The following is a 20,018-nucleotide window of genomic DNA, read 5'->3' as shown; positions in this document are numbered from 1 at the left end:
ATGAATCCCAGGTCAGCACTATGACAAGAGGAGGTCAGCAGTCAGCTGTCTCCTTGCACCATGCTTTGCAGTGGAAAATGAAATCCCAGGCACAATTTCTGGCCTTTTGTTAAGAGCAGACTGCCTGAATAGCACAGTTCAGGTTGGCTGGAGATGAAAAAGTTAGTCACTACCCAGCGTGCTCAGAATGCCAGCATCTGAAAGCATTTTTAACACTGGATATTGAGATTAAATTTCTTATCAGTTTTGACACACACAACAGGCAGACATAGGATGGTGTGAGAAAGACAAGAATTGCTATGTATTATTTCTTTCCATTTAATAAAAAACAATTTAGGTGTGTTTACTATGCCCCCAGAAGAGAATACTCACTGCCTTGCATAAATCTCAGCTCATCCAATAGTTCAGTTCCCTTGGGAAGCTTCTTTTGCTTTCCTAAGCCTCTTCTCCATCCCACCCCTTTAGATTTTCTTTTTTGGAAGAAATATTCAGAAGACATTCTTAATTTTGGTAACCACAGCTTTTAATATAAATATATTCCTTATCACATAAATATTTCATGTAAACATACACTCAAAATACTGTCCCAAAGCTCCAGTCAAAAAAAAAGAAAAAAACACTACAGGCAGCATGGAAATAACACAAAATCAATAGACAATCAGACTATTTCTCCTGTATCTTTATAATTTTCAGGTAAATACTGACTGCCTCCATCTGTTAACCAGTTGTGTTCTTAGAGCACAGCTGCAGGAATAACAGAATCAATGCACGTTCACTAACATGGAATTGCCAACAAGTGAGGTCATTGGGAGAGGGGTCTGATGGTGATCTGGCAATCTAAAAAAGCTCACACTGTCACCTTAGCTTCTCCAAAATCCAGGCTAAAATGACTTTGTCAGTGATTATCTGCTGGGATTGTTAGCACTGAATTGCAGGGGTTATGCAGACAGGAGACTCAGTACCTGCCTCTGGAATTTTCTTTGGTTTTTATTTGCATTTAAGTTGCACAACAATAATTTGTTGTTCATTAGAAGCACAGAACATCACAAGCAATATATCCAAAAAATTGTTTTTGACTTGGTATAACTATCAAAAAGTAACTTCAACAAATCACTCTAGAAATAGAATGTTTTTGAAGAGAGTAAAAGGGTGAGGGGTAGTGAGGATCAGAGCTGAGGAAGCTGAGTCTTCCTGCCTATTGACACAGATGTCAGATCACAAAGCAGAACCTCAGGCTCTCTCTTACCCTATATGTAAGGGAAGCAACAAGAGAAATAATAAAAACAAACTCACATGACAAAACTCACTGGCTCCTGTCTAGAGAGGTCTTTGGATTTACAACACCAACCGCTGATGAAACAGGTGGTGAAACTTAGGTTTGTTAAAAACCAAGAGCCCAGGCTAGTTCACATGTCAGAAGCACACACTTTTTCACACTGCTGCAACATTGAAGAGCCTCCTCATTCTCCAAAAAGTGCAGGCAATGGAAGGGCTTTCAAGAAGAAAAAAATCTAACACAGCATTAGCCTAGAACCCAGATAAAAATCAGTTGACTTTGAAGACACCAGCAGTCAACTAGATTCTTCAGGTCTTTGTTACTTGACCAGGCAGAAGGAGAGGGCCTAAAAGCCACTGAAGTATTCCTGCATTTTAGATTTCTAATGAGGACATAACTTAATACAAGATTTGTCACCTAGCTTTCCTTGCTCACGTGCCTCATTATGCCTCTGTGTGCACAATTTGTACAGTGCTTTCCCATTGCTACATCAGGAATACTAAAATAAGAACAGGCTACCTGCTAAAAGAAAATGAACATCTGACAATCTGTCCAGGGTTTCTTTGTCCTTACCAAACACTCAAACCCCTCGAACTTTGGAGAAAGCTTAGAGAAAAGAACAGCCTCTTCTCTCAAACCAAAGATATTCCACATGCAGTCAGTAGTGGCTTCTCAGGGAAATTTAAAGTGTCAGTACAGTAGCAGTACCTGCTTCCATTATACATTTACGCTCTGGAAGCTATGACCTTAAAAGCTACATCTAAGGAGCAGAGGGATCAGCAAATGAGCAACAGGAGGCAAGTAAGTCTCTAGTACAACTGGATAAAAAACATTTGAGTTTTCCTGATATAGTCTGACCAGCAGGAAAAATGTCTTTCAGAGAATCAGGAGAACTTTGGTAGCAACTAATGCGCTCTCTACTTCTGGTTTAAAGTGCCTTACTCTTTCTAATTCCACTGCAAACGCTGTTGTAGCTACAGAAATGTATTTGAAGTGTTAAGATGCTCAGTTACCAAATGAGGCAACACAGCAGGGAGGTGCACATTACTTTCTCTGCTATCAAGCACAGTACAAAAATAATGACAGAAAATGTATTCCTAGTTTTCCCTCGGGGCCTCTTTTCTCTTCCATCCACTCTTGCATTATAAACATCAAGACACATATCCAGTCTTCTACTGTGGTCTGCAGTGCTCCCGGGGAGAACAAAGCATATGAGGAAGAAGGATCTGCATCAGATGGTGTACCATGATGGCCTTACTGGCCAGACAGCAAGGAAAACACAAGCAGGTTCTGCAGTCAACACTGCCCTCACTGTTTTCTCCTCAGACACTCAGCAATTTCTCATTGCATAAAGGTGGCACGCACAGAGCTATTTTTAAAATGGGCTTCTCTCAGCATAGATACCATGCTGTGGAAACCCTGCCCAAGGCAGTCCCAAGTACAGTCCTTCTGGAATGCACTGATCAAAAGATGCAAAGATTTGATCTTTCTTCCTTCTACTTCCCTAAAGGCCTAATCCTCTGCCTCAGAAGGGCTTTCTTCCTCCCAGCTGAGCAAGGCTTATTCCTCCTTGGAGCTGGGAGCTTTCCAGTGCCAGCTGGTCACAGCAAGCAGGAGAAGGAGTGAGGCTGGGCAGTTCCAGTGCAAGTCAGTCAGGATTTCAAGCCCATTTTTTCCATCATCTGCTCATATACAGTCCACGCCATTGCTGCCATCAAAGTACGCCTGAGGGCACGAGGCACACCGCCTCTGAAGAAGCCAACCAACCCAAAGTCCTGCAGCAGAAAACAAACAGCAATCCATTACCATCTACCTCCAGCATTTTAAATCCTCATCATTTATTACATGGAACAGCCCAGCATGTATTTCAGCTCAGATTCAGATCAGCCTCTGAAAGATCCAGGCTTAAATTACATTCAACCTTCAGGGAGAATCCAAAACACTGTGCAATTACAGGGCACCCACTGAAAAAAGAAGGAGAAGGGTATGCCAAAATAACAAAGGACAGGGAAAGCCACACTCTAGCCTGACAAAGAAAATGTCAAGGAGCAATCGTTTCAATCTGCTTCAGGAAAATGACTTGTCCTTGTTTGAGTGCTCATTCCTGTACAGAAAAATAACATAACTGTTCTTTAAAAACTGAAATTTATAAGTACTGAAAATAAATACATCTGTTAGGAGGATGCACAAAAAAAAAAAAATCCATACACAAATACAGATTCTTGTTTAGGAAAGAAAACAAAGCAAAGCTGCTAAGATCTACTACATTCTAAGGAAACCCTTTGCCTTAGTGTGGTAATTACAAATGTGCCTACACAGGTGGCAGCAGCTGCAAGCACAGCTACTCCAAGCTCACATTCAGAGCTAAAGTAACCACCAGTGTGAAGACATAGCAGGCATAGCAGACAACTGAAGCGTTATCATTCAGCAGCTTGATGCATGAGGCAGATCTGTGTGGAGAGATACTTGTGGAATTAGAGCACAAAGGTGGGCACAGCTTACTCTTCAACTGCCTACCTTCTGTAATTTTGTGCAAACAGTTAAAGGATTTGGGAATGGCAAGAGTAATTGGGGAGTAAGTTCCACTCCCTTGTAATCCATTCAAGAGGAGCAGGAAATAATCTGAGTAGTGCTAATAGCCTGTTAAATACAAAGAAACTCAAGGAACAGACTGAAACATCTGCCTTCAAACCATCAACCACAGCACCCATCCAGTTAATTCCCTGAGCAAAATTCCCCACGCAAAAAACAGTAACAAGAGATTCAGCCTCAGACTCCCCCAGAATGACCCCCCTCATCTTCTGAAAATGCTCACAGTGAATAGCCAAACTGCAAGAGCATACAGACAACTTACTCAGCATAACTGTGCTCTGGGCACAAAGACTCAGAAGCAAGGCTGCAGCTGCACCAATTAGAAGAGATTCACCTTACCCTGTAGATGAAGGCAATGGCCTGGCTTGTCCTGCGGTACTTTTTAGGGGACAGCTGCATGTGTGTTTTGATGACATCAGCAGGCTGCGTTGCCAGCGAAGCCAAGATTCCCGCGAAGATCCCACAGCCAAAATTCACCACAGGCATGAGCACTGGATCCAGCTGGACTGTGACAGAGAAGAGGGAACCCACTCAGATACAAAAGAGGCCAATAATACCCACACTGCATAATGAAGTGAAAATCTACTGAATTATAGAATCAATGGCAGAACATGACAGAAGTTAAAATCTCCTGACGGTAGAGCAGAAGGGGAGAAATGGCTACAAGTTAAAAGTTAGAACAGTTTAAAGCACTCACTGCTAAGGAACTGAATGTAACAGGAACTTAGATAAGGAAAAGTTGTTTAAGTCTTGCCTCAGCCAGTTCCTTAAGCAGAAACCCAAGCTCAGTGGAAACTAATCAGTATACAAGACAACCAGCAGCAAAAACCACTGCTTAACACATCCCCTCTTTCAGTTCTTCACTACCCTAACTTATGCATCACTCACCTACCTTAAGCAAGAGTCCTCAAAAAGACAGTAAATCTTGGTCCAATTTCCATTTCTATACTGACATGAGATCTATTAGCTCTCCACAACCAAAAGGCAAACATCTCACCTAAAGCCCCACAGCAGAGTAACTGAACTACTGATGACACGTGCAATAAGCAGAGCAGGGAATTATAGGGCACAATGAGAGAAAAGCAATGTTTTATGTCACAGCCTCCAAAGTTCAGCCTTACCCTGAGGTGTGAGTTTTTTGGTCTGCGTGTAGAACATCAGGTAGATCCCAGAGAAAGGTGCATCCCGTAGCAGGGTGGCAGTGAGCCCACTGAACATGCCACGAGCCCCTTCTGTCTGATAGATACTCTTCAGAGCTCCATACACGCTCCCATAGCCAAATCTTCCACTCTGCAGAGGTAGGTAAGAGTCAGTCATCACAAGCCAAGGAGCTCCACTCACACCCTGAGGCCAGTGTTCTCATCTGATACAAGATATGGCAGTAGAGATGAAAGCCCAAGGCAAAAACTGTGTTCCAGCTACCTCAGCCTCTAAAAGTCCTTCAAGAAGGTAAAACAAAAAGTATCCTACAATTACAGAGGCACTGCATACAAACAGAACTTTAAAATCTCAGTGTGAGTTTCACATTCACTTTCTGCCTAGTTATCAGTGGTATGGCTTGGCACTTGTGGCCCAATGTGTGAAGCAGGATGACACCACGACTACAATCCCTGGCTGTACCAAGGGGCAGCAATTTCCTCCTGACAAAAATGTCTGTCATCAGGAGAAAGGGATGTGACATCATTAACAGTGAACTAATTAGAAAGTCATACTCACCTCATACCGTGTCTTCACCACTGTTACTGGCAACATGCAAATCCCAGATACTGCACGTGCAGTGGCACCCAGAAAGACAGACTCCAGGGCTGTGGGTGAACGGTCCCCTAGAAACTTCTGCTTCATGGTGTACAGAGTGCTGAAGTAAATCCCGACCCCAGGAATACATCTTGCAAAGGACTTCACAGAAGCAGAAGCAAAGAAAGACAGAAAAAACATACTTTAGACAAAACATATCACTAAAAGCCAATGGTTTCCTGGGGCATAAGGAAGAGTGTCACAAAGATGGTGACAAAGGTCATGAGGAGCCTGGAGCACCTCCCTTATGAAGAAAGGCTGAAAGAGCAAGGATCTCATCACTGTTCATAAATCTAATGGGCAGGAGTCAAGTCAACAGAGGCTAAGGAAAGAAGAGGAGGAAAAACTAATGCCACTTAGATGCAGTGGGTTCAAGTGGGGCCAGGATCACAGAACGGCCAGGTTTGGAAGGGAGCTCAAGAACCATGAACCTCCAACCCCCTGCCACATGCAGGTCCACCAATCTCCACATTTAATACCAGATCAGGCTGCCCAGGGCCCCATCCAACCTAGCCTTGAACACCTCCAGGGACGGGGCATCCACAACCTCTCTGTGCAGCCTGTTCCAGCACCTCACCACTCTCATAGTAAAGACAGTATCCCAAAGCAGAATGAGGTTGGTGCAGCTGCCACTCACTTTTACAAAGTTTATTCGTGCATTCAGCTGCTCTGGATTGCAAACGCGCAGTGACTGCACCAGTGGCACTCACCACATTAACCATTAACTTCTTACAAGGGGATTTAACCATCCACATCACATGACTTCGTTCATAATTGTACAGGAGCCAGCCACTTCAATCCAGTCCTTAGTTATCAATAAACGGCAGGTTTGCTTGTGCATGTAATTATTAAGTCAAGGTCGGAAGAGCCACTTACGGGAGAGACGCCTTTCCACAGCCCCAGAAGACTTTCAGTTCGAACCACCCTGAAAAGCACCGTCACCATCCCAGCACGACCGGACCTGGAAGGAATACCAGACAGCACTCCAATGCCTCCCCGCACCACCGGGCCCATCGCCGCACCTCCACGTGTCACCCCGGCCCTCATACACTCCTCGTGGCCCCTTGGCCGCTCCTTCCAGAACACGCCGCTGCTCCATAGGGCCTCGGAACCAGTTACCCGTCCAATTACCCACCCAGTTACCCTCCAAGGGCGGTCGGCGCAACCCCGCAGCCCTCACCCTCCCACGGCCGGCTGCAAGGTCTGCAGGCGGGTCTTCAGCAGATCGAGGGGCTGAAAGAGCAGCGTGGAGCAGGTGCCGCTGATGGAGCCGCAGACGAAGGCCTTCAGCACGGGGTGCATCTGGAGGGGAACGGGGGACATGGCTGCTTTATCCGCTTCTAAACCGCGTCGCAAGGAACGGGAAGGGTGGAAAATCGCTCCTTTAAGGCGCGGCCGCGCGGCCGGGTCCCGCACCTCGCACCCCGAGGCACACGGGGCGCCGGGCAGCGGGCGACGCGGGCCGCCGCCCCCCGTCTGCCATGCAGGGGGAGCCGCGCGGGACCCCGGCGAGCTTCGCGTGCGCCGCAGCGGGCCGGACGCACGTCATTACCTCGTCCTCTCGCCCCGGCATCCCACCGCCCAGCTGAACCAGTGAGCGCGGCGGGCGGCAATGACGCGCGGACCTTTCCGCCGGCGGCCAATCCCAGCGCGGGCTCGGACGGCGGCGGGATCGAGCCGCGCATGCGCAACTCTTAACCCTTAGCGTGCCGAGGGATGCGTCAGATATGGCTTATTGCATCCCGGGCGTGTGATGGGTCGGTGCCGCGGGCATCACTAAGCACGGGTGTGTGTGGTGGAGCGGCCTGGAGATGAGCGCTGTGTTTAGAAAGCTGCTTTGGGCTTCTTTCTCTGCTTTGAGACCCCGCGTTCTGAGGGGTCACGAATCAGTGATTCTGTGAGTCGGCACCTTGTTTGGCTCCTGCTTTGAGGACACGGTGAATTACACGTGTCTCGAAGTGCTGGCCTAGTGGTGTGAGCTTTCACCTCCAATAAAGCTGGCAAACCCAAGTGAGGTGTGTTTGTGTGGAGGTTTTTGTGGTGCTGGGGTGGTGCGTCAGGCTGCTTTGTCCAGCTCATGGCGGCAGCTGGGTGCCCCTGGCTCCAAAGACCCCACAGCCGTGCTGCCCCCTGGCAGAGCCGTCCTCATCCCCACATGGAGCCACCAGGGCATCCGTGGGGCGGCTACAGACACCGGGACCTGCTGAGCCAACCAGAGGCTGCGGCAATGTCAGCCGAGCAGCTCACAGCTCATGCAGGAGCTGGATGCTCTGGCAGTACCGTGGCATCCTGGTGCCCACCTTGCTGTGGGGTTGGAGGAGCTTTGCTCTCTTGTTATGATCACGATGAATGAGGAGGTGACCCAGCACGATGGGGACAGTAACAGTGGGGTCACCTCCACTGGTGCAGGTTTTGACAAGGGTGACATGCAGGCTCCTGTTCATCTGCATCACTGGGACGTCCCCCACAGACATCTTCCCCGATAGTCCCTGGTGTGCAAGAACAGCAGTGCTGCTTCCCCCTCACGGTGATGCAGGGCAACGGTGCTGGGGCGCCCAGTGGGAGACAGGACACCTGGCAGACGCGTGGGGTGAGTGACAGAGCTCTTTCATTGACGTTCCTGCTCATGTGAAATGACGTACTGATCATCCAGGAGATAAGTCTGACACACGTTTCCTTTTCTGTAAGCATGAACTGAAGAGAATGAACTGACTGCCTTGTGGGTTTGTGCACCTTGAATATAACATCTGTCACACAGAGGAAGAGGCACTTTGAGATTCTGTGCTGTCAGGGTAAAGACTTTGCTGGCGGCTTGGTGCTGAAAGGTAAACTAAGGTAAGCGCTGCCACTATATATGTATGAAGATATACTTACCTCTCAGATGTGCTTTATACACTGAGACATTTTTCTGGCACTTCACACAGTACTGGATTATGGATGGGGACCTGAGGAGCCTGCTGGCCGGAGGAAAGCAGGAGGACTTGCCGGTGAGTGGATGCATCTGGGCTTGTTCCTGAGGGGCTGTCACTGGGAGAGGTCATTCTGGCGGGGACAGTGAGGATGTGGAACAAATCTCAGTGGTTGGGGTTCTTTGAAAGCAGCGTATGTGAAGGCACCTTCTGCAGAGGAGGCTGCTTTTGTCAGGGCTCACACACCCCTCCCTAGAGTCACAGGGGAAGTCCCTGTGCAGGAGATGTGCCCTCACCACTCTCAGTGGGCTGGGCAGGCTGTGGTGGGCACTGCCAGGAAGCTGCATGGCTTTGGAGCCGTGGGCACCCAGCTGACTCCATGAGCTGGACAAAGATCTTGACAGAACATAGAGCTGAGCCGCAAAACCTCTGCTGAGGGCTCTCTGAGCACCCTGGTCCATTTGACTGCTATTTTGGTGGTGCTCCCTCCAGCACTTGGACCAGCCGATCAGGCTGGATACAAACATGGGACTAGGCACATCAAGAAGTTGTGGAAGGAGGCTGATTTATCACAGCAGCTGCATTTCCTTTCATCTTCCCTGCCCCTCTGGCTCAAGACCCTCATCCTGTCAGGGCAGAGCCATCACACATGTTCATTCTCCATTTTCCCCATTTGTGTCATCTGACCTGGCCAAGGCACACCTGATTTTAACTTGTGGGCTTCATGTGAGATGAACTATATTTTTACTAGGAATGTAATTTGAGATTAGGATCTCACGAACTTCATTGTCCTTGAACAGGTGGATTACCATTTGTCACCAGCAGTTAACTCCTCTGCACCCTATGATAACATGTACTACCCTGAACTGGACACTGACTGTGAATTTGAAAGTATTCCATCATTTGCATCTTCATTTTTTCCAGTGCTGTACTCTATATTGTTTGTGGTTGGCCTCATGGGAAACGCTTTGGTTGTTTGGGTCCTAACAGTCTTTAAGAAAATCAGGGCCATGACTGACGTGTATCTGCTGAACCTCGCCATCTCTGACCTCGTCTTTGTCTTCTCCCTCCCTTTCCTGACTCAGTACTCCCTGGTAAGCCAGTGGACTTTCGGCAACGCCATGTGTAAAATTGTCAGCTCTGCTTACTTCATTGGTTTCTACAGCAGCGCCTTCTTCATAACCATCATGAGCATTGACAGGTACTTGGCCATTGTGCACTCTGTGTATGCCCTGCAGGTCCGGACAACCACCCATGGAATCATTGCAAGCCTGGTCCTTTGGGCAGTAGCCATTTTAGCATCAGTGCCAGGCCTTGTGTTCTTCCAGGAAGTGGATGATGATAACAGGACACTGTGCATCCCTCTCTACCCTGGCAGCGGTAATGGCTGGAAGGTCTTCAGTAATTCTGAAGTCAACATCATGGGGTGGCTGTTCCCTGTCAGCATCCTCATTTTCTGCTACCACAACATTTTGAGAAACCTACAGAGGTGCCATACTCAGAACAAATACAAAGCAATGAAATTGGTTTTTATCGTTGTCATTGTGTTCTTCCTGTTCTGGACCCCCATCAATATCGTGCTCTTTTTGGACTCTATGAGGAGCTTGCATATCATCGATGACTGCCAGACTAGCCAAAGGCTTGACCTGGCCTTGGAGCTGGCCGAGACACTCTCCCTTGTGCACTGCTGCCTCAACCCCATCATCTACGCCTTTGTTGGGGAGAAGTTTAAGAAGTATCTCTGTGAGGCTTTTGGCAAATATACCCATTTTCTCTTGATCTGCAAAGGACACAGTGCCTTCAACAGACGCAACACGGACAGACGCACCTCTCTGTATACAGCATCCTCACAGTCCTCTTTCGTCGGCAGCATCTTGTAGAGCTGCAAGGCAGAAGCTCCCTACTTTAGACTTGATTTGAAACCGAGAAATTCTCCCAGTACTTCAATAAAAACAGTCTTTCTGTTTCCTTGTAGGGGGAGGTTTCAGTGCAATGGCCTGTTATCAAAGTAAGACTAGGAAATCACACAATACCAGAGCAAGCTGTAGTGCACCTTGCTCTTTCATGTGCTCTGACACCATTCTGAACAGGGACACTATTCTGTCCCGTGCTTAGCAAATGTGAATGAGAACTTCAAACACTGAAAATCACCTTGCAAAATTCATCAGGTACCCCCTGCCCACCAGCTGAATAGTTTATCAAAGAAGACTTTTGTCTCTATCACAGGGAAGTATGGGGATGCACTGTTCAGACAACTTTTTAGGACAGGAGGTACCAGAAAAGTAGAATCATTTGCTTAAGCCTGCTTGTATTATTTGGGATTCTTATTTTTAGCATCTTTTTTATCATCTTCCTCTCTTTCCAGTAGCTCCTTCTGCCCAATCGACTTTGTGGAAGTGAGGCTGAAAAATTATTAACAGACTTCACACCAAGAGATATGCCCTGTCCCTCCAGCACAGGACACACGGTCCTCCAATATTCCTAATGAAATGATGAAAACCTTGAAGGATGGGAATACACAGCCTCTCTATGCAGATAGGGTGTCAAAGTCACACCTCAGTATTCCTCACCTAGATGTTGACAAAATGCATGTATAATATTTATTTTTTTTAATGCTTATTTAATTCCTCATGCATCCTGAGTGAGCTGCCACTCTGAGGGAGACAACTAAGTCTCCCCTAAGGAAAGGTCAGTGGTTTGCATACTAATACCAAATGGATGATGGTTATGGCACTGGGGCTGAAAGCCACCGCCTTCTGGTCTGCATGAACAAATGTCTAATTTTGGAGAGTGGATGAGAGCCTGGTGTCGGGAGGAACAGCTCTCATTTCCAAGCCTGGGACAGCAGGCAGCTCTTTCCCTTGTCTCAGCAGAGTGGATTTATCCTACAGGCGGTGACTGTGCTCATTGCAGGGTTGAGAGCATGCTTTGTGAAGGGAAACAGTCCCTCAGTTTAAGGAATCACTCCAGGGCTTAGCTCCTACCTGATATCTAAGCAAAGTTTCCAGACAGAGCTTAGTGAATGAGTGAATTAGGCAAGCAGCAAATAAATTACTGTTATATGGTAAGAGTGATGGGTAAAATCTTCCTGGGGATCTGCGGGAGGTAGCACAAATATTGACAGATAAATGCAATGGTGCTTTGAAGTTTTTGTTCCTTGTATATTTTTCTCTACAGGATATCACCCTGTTTTAAGTTTTATAATAAAGATTCTTCCTGCAGTGTAAATGCAAGATCTGAGGAACTCCCCTGTCCTATCACTGATTATTTCAGATTGCACATTTTCTTCTGTCCTGGCAGATTCACATAACTGACCATTCATCCAGCCACCTCCTCTCTCTTTCTCCCTCTTTCCTTCTCCCTGGGAGAAAGAGACTGAGAGCAGGTTGTCTTCGGGCAGGTTATCTTCTAGCAAGTCAGCCTCCCCTGGTAAAATCCCCACACCTTTCGAGTACCCTTGAGGTTATTTCCTAGAGAAGATCAGAACAAAACTCAGAAGGCAATTCTCTTTAGCTGCTGATCGTCAGATAGTGTTTATTTTAATGTGCATCCATATTGGTGATCTGCAAAATGCAGTCTTTTACAAGAACAGGTTGATAATAATGTATACTACAGGTAATGTTCCTTCATGTGGGCAGTGACAGATTCCCCAAATGATAAAGCGAAGACTGTGAAAAGATGAGTTTTAACCACTTCCTCAATACCAGCTCTGCACTGCAGCTCCTGCCATTTGGGCAACTTGACACCTTTGTTCAACATGACTTTTTTTTTGTATGTGCAAGCGTTTAAATGCCCAAGAATGGGTTTCACAGAAATTAAGGTTGAAGCTGAAGTGTGGTGAACAGGATGCCAGCACCAGCTATCTGTATCCCCTGGAGGTTTGCAGCAGTAGTGCTCTATATCATACCTTGCTCGTAGCACAAGGATGGCAACAACCTCTGCTTTCCCACAGCACATATTTGTGTATGTGCACCACTGCAGGATTTCATGGCATGCATCCTGCAGTAAAGGATTCTGTAAAACTGACTTGCAGACAAAAGCCTTCCTTGCATGGCACAGCTCTCCCCCCAGCAGCTGGCACAGTCATTCAATTTCCATCACAAGATCACTGCAGGAAAATAGCAGTACCTTCAAATAACAAAATAATGGGAAATGCAGAATCATTTCCATCCCTTCTCACTGCCTACACTCTCTGTCTGCCCATGCTACCACTGTGCCACCCTTCAGAGCTATACCCCCTTCATACCCGCAGACAAGCAGGCTCAGGAGTTGGGTATCTGCATTGTAAAAATGTCCCTTTAGTAACAGGAGGCTCCTTATCAAATGCTTGTTGTCCATTCCCACGTTTTCCCCTTCCTCCTCTATGTATGAACAGAGCTTTTTTTTTTTTTGCTAAATTTCACCAACACTTGTCTTGTCCATCCCCTGCACATCAGGTTTTGCAGTCAGATCTGAAATGGACATCATTTGCAGTAGAGTAAAGCAGCCCCTGACCTATGCAAAAACAGGACAGAGATCTTTCAGCAAGTTAACCTGTGGCCTAAAAGGGATCCAAGCCACGTAGATTAAGAGCAAAATATTTTTTTCTGAAGTATGTGTCTCTAAGTTTAACAGAAAGTCATCCCTCCCTCCCTGGACCACATCAGGCTCGCTCTTCTGAAGCCCAGTAATATCTGCTATTTATTCTCAGGTCGTGCTCCCAGCGGGCAATTTCCAGTAATAGCAAAAATAATCAAACAAGAAGTTGTTTCTCCATGCATCTCAGGAAAAGCTGTGTGGAGGTGGTAGCTTAGGCATGGTGACCAAAATGAGAGGTGCACAGATTGCAGTGAGGCTTCTGCCACAGAAAGGTGTGAGGAGAGGACAACAGGGTGCAGCTCACCCTGGGTGCTGGGGTTTTCTTTGTTCTGGATGCGCTGTATTTGTGTGATATGCTCTGAGGTGACTGTGAACTTTTAGATCTATGCATAGTGTTAGTCTCAAGTGAGTCTCGAGCAAAGAAACCACTCAAAGACCCACAGTGCCTCCACGGTGCTCCTGCAGCCTATCCTCGGCTGCTCAGGTGAGCTGGTATGTTTGCTGTGCTCTTCCTTTGCATCCTCCCAGCTGGAATTCCACAGTGTAGCAAAAATGGGCTTATTTTGCTGTCATTAAAATTTTAATTTCTGGTGCTGATTGAGATGTCATGCTGCAGGTCACCAGCAACCAAGTCAGGACGACGTTACGCTGCATGAACGAGCTGGTAGATGTCAAGTACCATGGGCTTCACCAAAGCTCTCTGTGTTTTGAAAGGGGGATGCATTGCTCCTTGCACACAGCTCTCTGCAGCGATAAAGATTTCCTGCCAAGGCAGCTGCCTCCCTCCTTGCAGCAGCAGCACTGGGAGTCGGACCAACCTCAGCTCCTCGCTGCAGCCTGGCGCTGCGAGCTGCTGCTGCCGCAGGGGCGGAGGTGAGACCCACATCCTGATGCTGTGTGGGCAGCAGAACAGGCAGTTCTCTGTGCTCCTTTCTGAAGGGACAGGCCTGGGAGATGCCTGCTCTGAGCTGCGTGCAAGGGCACTAGGAGCGCAGGACAGAAGGAACCCTCTGCATCTTCCTTGAGCCTGAATGGCATCACAGTGACTCCAACTTGCAGGGCTGTCCCAGCAGCTGCTCAGGTTGGCTGAGCTCGTCTGCTCTGCACAGACACAGTGCATGGTCACTTGTTTGCTCAAAAGGAGCCTGCCGCAGTTTCAGCATTGGTCCCCACTCACTTCTGCTACTCAGCTTTACATCCTGATCTTGGTCTTTTTGCTGCAGTGAGACAGGTTGAAGGGAAGTCAGAACAACTTGGGCACATCACATAGTCAGATATTCTCATGTGTATCATCTTAAAACCGAGATAAAAGTAACAGTCACTCACATTCAGTCTTGTTTCCTCTTGATTCACTATTGGTATGTGTAAAACACAGAGTAAAAAGGAGTGAGTAAAAGCTGTGTTCCTGGAGGAAATCACACAGAATCACAGAATCACCCGGGTTGGAAGGGACCTCAAGGATCATGTAGTTCCAACCCCCCTGCCTAGCAGGGCCACCAAACACACACATTCAGATCAGGTTGCCCAGGACCCCGTCCAACCTGGCCTTAAACACATCCAAGGACGGGGCATCCACAACCTCCCTGGGCAGCCCGTTCCAGGGCCTAACCACTCTCCTTGTATAGAACTTCCCCCTAACATCCAACCTAAATCTTCCCTCCGAAATATGTCTATGCACAATGTAACTCCTTTTACAAGCTCCTGTGCAGGAGGCTGACCTTACTGGTAACCTGTGTCCTCCTGTGTATCTTCGATATGCCTGTAGGGTTTTTCAATCACCCTCTTAGGGGAGCAGCAGGGAAGTTGCAGACAGCATGGTGACCAAATTAGCTCTTATCCATAATGTGGCTGTGAGGCTGAGGGTGGGCTCTGCACCACTTTCCCACCAGTAGCCCAGCCACATCACTCTTACTCCAGATGTTTGCTTCCTTGGGACAGGCAGCCAAGCAGAAGGAATATTCCACCAAAATGGAGTATTGAGCCAAGAAGGGGAGGGAAAAGACAATGTTCAGCAGATAGATGTCAGTCATGGCCCTGGCTTTCTTAAAAACTGTTAACCCAGGTGCAGACCAAAGCTTCTGAATGTGCTGCTGTGCTCAGCTAGCAGGGCAGTAGCCAAGGAGTGACTCACTGAAGACCTGTGCCAACCACAAATCTATGAGCTTGGTTCTTTTACCTGAGATTCGTACAAAAACAGCAACTTCAGCTTCATCTTGAAATGTAGCTTCAGTCAGCAAAGAGATCTGTAGAATGTTAATGGAAGAGTTCTGCGATTAGCCCCACACATCTGTGAGCTGCTCACCATGTGCCTCACACCACCATCAGGGAGGAAGAAGTATGACTGCTGGGATTCTGATGAAGGTGTGCAGCCCCATGTTTTGCAAGGTTTGTTAGTTTGTTTTCCTTAGGAAGTATCCGCCCTAAAAGTAAATTCAGCCTGAGGTATCACTTTGTTCATGCCTCTCCTTGAGACATGCACTCTGTGGGATGGTTCCACTATAGGGAATTATTAGAAATGATCCTTCCAGAAGTACTCCTCCCACCTAGAAGTGCTTCTCCATCTCTTCTCTGCTGTGGTAACATCCAGCTATGCCCAGAGACAGGATGGTTCACATTCGTAACTGGGCTCTTCCTGGGTGTATGCCCTGCAGTCTGGGCAAGTAATGCTAACCAAAGCAAAGCAGCTGCTGAACCGCAGCAGTTCTGATGCACAACTTGCATGGTGTGCTTCTGCTTGACTGAACATTTTTGCATAAAATTGTGTTTCTCTTCGCTGAGCTAAAATGCCAAAATGCGCAGAGGCACATCACAGAAATCTTCACTCAGCACAGTGGAAACGTGAGTTGGGTTTCCACAGAGTGCTGACTCGTGCTGAGCTGTCGTCTCCACCCAACACCTCTCTTATTTCAGAGCTGGCTGGTACTTGCATGGGTCCACTGTGCTTTTTGGCTAATTGATGCAGTCAGGGCTAATTAGTGCAGTCAGAGAATGCCAGGCCAGCTCTGGTGTGAGCACCTCTGTCGTAAGCACCTCTGTCAGACACCATGTAGGACAAGATACCTCCAAAAGACCAGTGCTACCAAGCCAACAGCAAGGCCTGCTATGATATCTCTCACTGAGGTATTTTTCCACTCCGTGCACTGCTATGCAGGCAGACTTTCCACTGACATTAATATATGTGCCATGTGCTTGCACATGGACATCACAAAAAGATTTATTCACACAGCCCTTCTTTACCTCGCATTCTCCAAGAACACTCAGAGCCTCCAAAATCATCTACACGCTTGGTTTTGGGGAAGGTAAAGCACATGCATTTTGAGAGGAAGGGCACTTCAGCCCCGAGGTCTTCACATCCCATCTGCCCCCACTGGCTGCCTGGGCATCTATTCCTGACTTCAAGGATCCTGCAGCACAGGTTCAGGAGGGACTTATGTGCTAGACCAGCATATAACAGTGGTCCCCTATTTTCTCCTTTCTGTACAGGAGAAAGCAAATGAAACAAAAACAGGCTGTTTACTGATGTAGAGCAGCAAGGGAATGATGCCCCAAAGTCCTACCCCTTTGCTGACCCACACTTGGAAATAAACGCAATCTTTCTAGCAAACAAGAATGGAGTGCCAAGGTGTGGGCAGAACATGTGAAATGAGCTGTTGAATATTAAATGAGTCATAGAATATCCTGAGCTGGAAGGGACCCACAAGGATCATCAAGCTGCACAGGTTACAGATTCATAAGTTGAGAGGACATAGATAGTTCTGGAAAGATGTTTGAGTAATAAGCCTCTGCTCTCAGGTCATTTTATTTATTTATCTAGTTATCTATTTATTGGTACTGGAAATGAAATGTTTGAATAATAAACCAATTCTGTTGTCTTATCCTTTTAGTCATCCATTCATTCGTTCATTTGTTTAACAGTGAAATATCAGATTAAATCTTTGCTTTGCAATGTCAGCAGTGTCCCAGAGGCTGCTTGTAGGTCCAACTAGAAAAAGACACTAAATGCATTTTGCTGATGGCATAAACAGGAGGTGCTATGCAGAGAGATGCAAGCTCTCTCTAGTTTGTGTCCTTGTCCTCATCCTCTGCGACAAGATCAAGGAGCAATTAGGGATGCTGCTGCAGCATGGATAAAGAAAAGGATTCACTAACATCTTCTGATGAAGAGGAAGCCAAGCATTTCCCTCACATTTCTTCCAAGGAGAGCAAAGTCAGCGCCTCCTCAGCCCTCAGCTTTCCACAGAAACTCTGCAACTGGTTGAAAGTGACCAATTGAAGATGAGTTCGGTGGGATCACACTGGAAACTGTTGTCATCGATAACGAGATGCTCAAGGTTGAAGTGCTGGGAAATAAACAGTTGGTTTATTTGACTGAAAACATGACAAGTCTCCAACTGCACACAGACACGGGATCTTACTGTTGGAGTAAGATGATGTGGATATTTTTTCCTGGAAGAATAACAACCCAAGCAACAGCAACAAAAAACCCACAGCTATAACTATGCTTCAATAACTTCACTTCTCCACCCGAGACTGAAGCTGAAGACGCAAATCATTCCCAATTAAAAAAAAAAGCTATATTTTTTTAATTACCCTGGTGAATTTGTAAAATAACGCTGAGCTGTAAATTAGGAACTGACAGCAGGTTCAGCAATGGTGACATATGGAAAATATTAAAAAGACCGAGGGTGAACTCAGTGAAAATACGAAGGAAAGAAAACACCCAAAAATGAAAACTAGGGAGCATACTGTTACATGTGAGTAGAGAATCTGTGTACAAGTAGGTTAATAGGCCCGGAAAGGTTTCTCCCTGTAGATAGCAAAAGAAAAATGTAGAGGTAGTTGAGAACTGAAGACCAGAAGGCATTTTTCTACCATCTGGATATTTTGTGAAAAATGTAAGGCACAACCTGCACCCTGTAAACTGTGGTAACTCAGATGTGCCAAGCAGGGTCTGAAACAGACCAAGAAACAGAGCAGAGCTGTGGGTTTCCACTCACCTCTCTACTTCCATGCAGCACCCCAGTAATCCAGCACTGATACCAGCACAGCACACCCTGGCTCCTCTCGATTTCAGAGACCCACCAGCCCCCTCTGAAGCCTGGTGCCATGGCGGAATGGCCGCAGTCTGACTCATCCTTCAACCTGAATGCTGATGCTGGGCTCACCAACTGCTTGCTGTGGAGGCTGGTTCAGAAAAATGAAATGAATCACCATCTGAGGTGAGATACCCGTTTAGTGCTGACCTCTCAACACCAGCATCCACTCAAGTCAAGGGCTGCACAGGTCTTTGCAGACCAACAGATCAGGGCACAGCCATCAGAGCAGGTTTCAGGAGAGAGGTTCTTTTTGCTTGCACAAAGTGTGCCAGCTTTTTGTGGCTCTTCCCTTCTCTAGCCCTTGAGCTAAGACATTTCCACACCTAGATGTAGCTTTTCTCCATCTCTCTCAATTTTTGCCTCTCCAGATCTGCAACAAAGAACAACTGCATCTCCTACTGGCAGGCTGGAAAGCTACCGTGTCAAGTGACAGAAGACGACGAGGCTCCCTCTGCTGGGTTTTGCTTTGCCTTTCTTCTTAGCTTGGAGAAGCAAAAGGTGCTTTTCCCCCTTGTGTGTGGAAAGGATGAGAGCTTTTCCAACAGGTTTCTCAGCTTTTCTTATCCCTGAGCTGTGTCCCAAGCACCAGTGCGTGAAATGAGGCAGATAACAGAAAGATATTTCTTAATGCACAGTTGTCTTTTGGGCAGCATTCACTCCATGTGTGTTAAAGTTACACTGAAAATGCATGCTATGATAATGAGTAACACTCTTATCTAGGCTTATCACTGACATCAGAGTACAACAAAAAGTCTTTTCTGCCCCCCCGGGGGGGGATCTGTTGAGGAAGTAAGTCTGCATGACTTAGTTTCTCTTCAAATGAAGCCCTGCATTACAACTTTGTGGGTATCTCTTTTGACACATTTGTAGTGCTGCAGGAATAACTTCAAAGCATTGTTGGCATCAAGGAAGATTAATTCATCTTTCTCAATCAGGCATTTCTCGCAGTGAGGTTTCCTTAATGCTGTGTATTAGAAATCATCTTTCTGAAAGCTGAAAGTTTATGATTTTGGCAGTCAGAGCTTCTACTTTCAGTGTGTGGGGAGAAACCAGCTTTGGATACTTTCCTGCAAAAAAAATGCAGAATTCCTTATCTCTGTTTGTAAAGAAGAAAAAGAACGGAGCTGCTGGCACCCCAAACATGCTCAACCATGACACCTCCGATACAACCCTGAGCATCCCATGCTCAAGTCCAGACCCAGAAAGGCTCCTGGAAAAATGAACATGCTTAAACTCTCAGAATTCTCCAGCCCAGAGGTCTGCAGGGAGACGTGCTCAAAATCTTATTTGTGGGCGAAGAAGCAGCACAATGTATTGTGAGTATAATGGTAGTCTCAAGGCTCTAAACATTACTCCAGATCTATTGGCTGCAGAAGAAGAAAGAATGCAGCTGAAATTATTTTGCATGTACTTTCTAGCCTTTTTCCTTCCCCTGCTCCTCTGGGTCCTAACGCTGGTGGCGTTACTCTAGTGGTGATATGGAGGTGTCACAGCAAGCTGTGAACATCGCTGGAGAAAAGTTGCTGCCCACACTCCCCAAGCCCCTGGCATCTGAGACCATCCCCAGTTGAGAGGTTCGGTCCATGCCATTCCCTTGGTCCCAACTGTCCTCACAGAGAGGGTCAGCATTCAGAAGAGTCACCCTTAGCACTGTGCACTAGGGGAAAGGCATGAAGATCCCAAAGGATTTCTTGTCTCCTCTGCTGTGCCTCTGCATGCACTTCAGCCCCACAGACTAGCCGTGTCCTGCCTCACTATTTCACAACACGACAG

The 20,018-nt window shown here is 46.9% G+C and overlaps 2 protein-coding genes across 4 annotated transcripts; one reads left to right on the top strand and one right to left on the bottom strand.

Annotated features, from left to right (window-relative positions):
• Nucleotides 1–501: 501 nt before the first annotated feature.
• Nucleotides 502–7,260, bottom strand: SLC25A38 (solute carrier family 25 member 38). Its single transcript, XM_042817333.1, has 7 exons — nt 7,215–7,260; nt 6,843–6,964; nt 6,539–6,623; nt 5,585–5,764; nt 4,990–5,158; nt 4,208–4,374; nt 502–3,051 (listed from the first exon to the last, which is right to left on the bottom strand). The coding sequence occupies exons 1-7, from the start codon at nt 7,233–7,235 to the stop codon at nt 2,929–2,931; spliced, it is 867 nt and encodes a 288-aa protein (XP_042673267.1). The 5' UTR covers nt 7,236–7,260; the 3' UTR covers nt 502–2,928.
• A 920-nt stretch (nt 7,261–8,180) lies between these two features.
• LOC122159579 (C-C chemokine receptor type 8-like) lies at nt 8,181–10,545 on the top strand. Of its 3 annotated transcripts, XM_042817330.1 has the most exons (4): nt 8,181–8,252; nt 8,351–8,497; nt 8,587–8,649; nt 9,372–10,545. In XM_042817330.1, exons 3-4 carry the CDS (start codon nt 8,596–8,598, stop codon nt 10,449–10,451), a joined length of 1,134 nt encoding a protein of 377 aa, XP_042673264.1. In that variant the 5' UTR covers nt 8,181–8,252; nt 8,351–8,497; nt 8,587–8,595; the 3' UTR covers nt 10,452–10,545. The 3 variants fall into 3 exon arrangements, with proteins under 3 accessions (XP_042673264.1, XP_042673266.1, XP_042673263.1); XM_042817332.1 differs by having other exon boundaries at nt 8,351–8,649; nt 9,657–10,545; XM_042817329.1 differs by having other exon boundaries at nt 8,351–8,649.
• Nucleotides 10,546–20,018: the final 9,473 nt, after the last annotated feature.

Source organism: Centrocercus urophasianus, unplaced genomic scaffold (genome assembly GCF_019232065.1).
Source record: "Centrocercus urophasianus isolate 14NV4802_14NV808 unplaced genomic scaffold, USGS_Curo_1.0 seq_16, whole genome shotgun sequence".
Lineage (NCBI taxonomy): Eukaryota > Metazoa > Chordata > Aves > Galliformes > Phasianidae > Centrocercus > Centrocercus urophasianus.
This window is presented reverse-complemented; position numbering and strand designations above follow the sequence as displayed.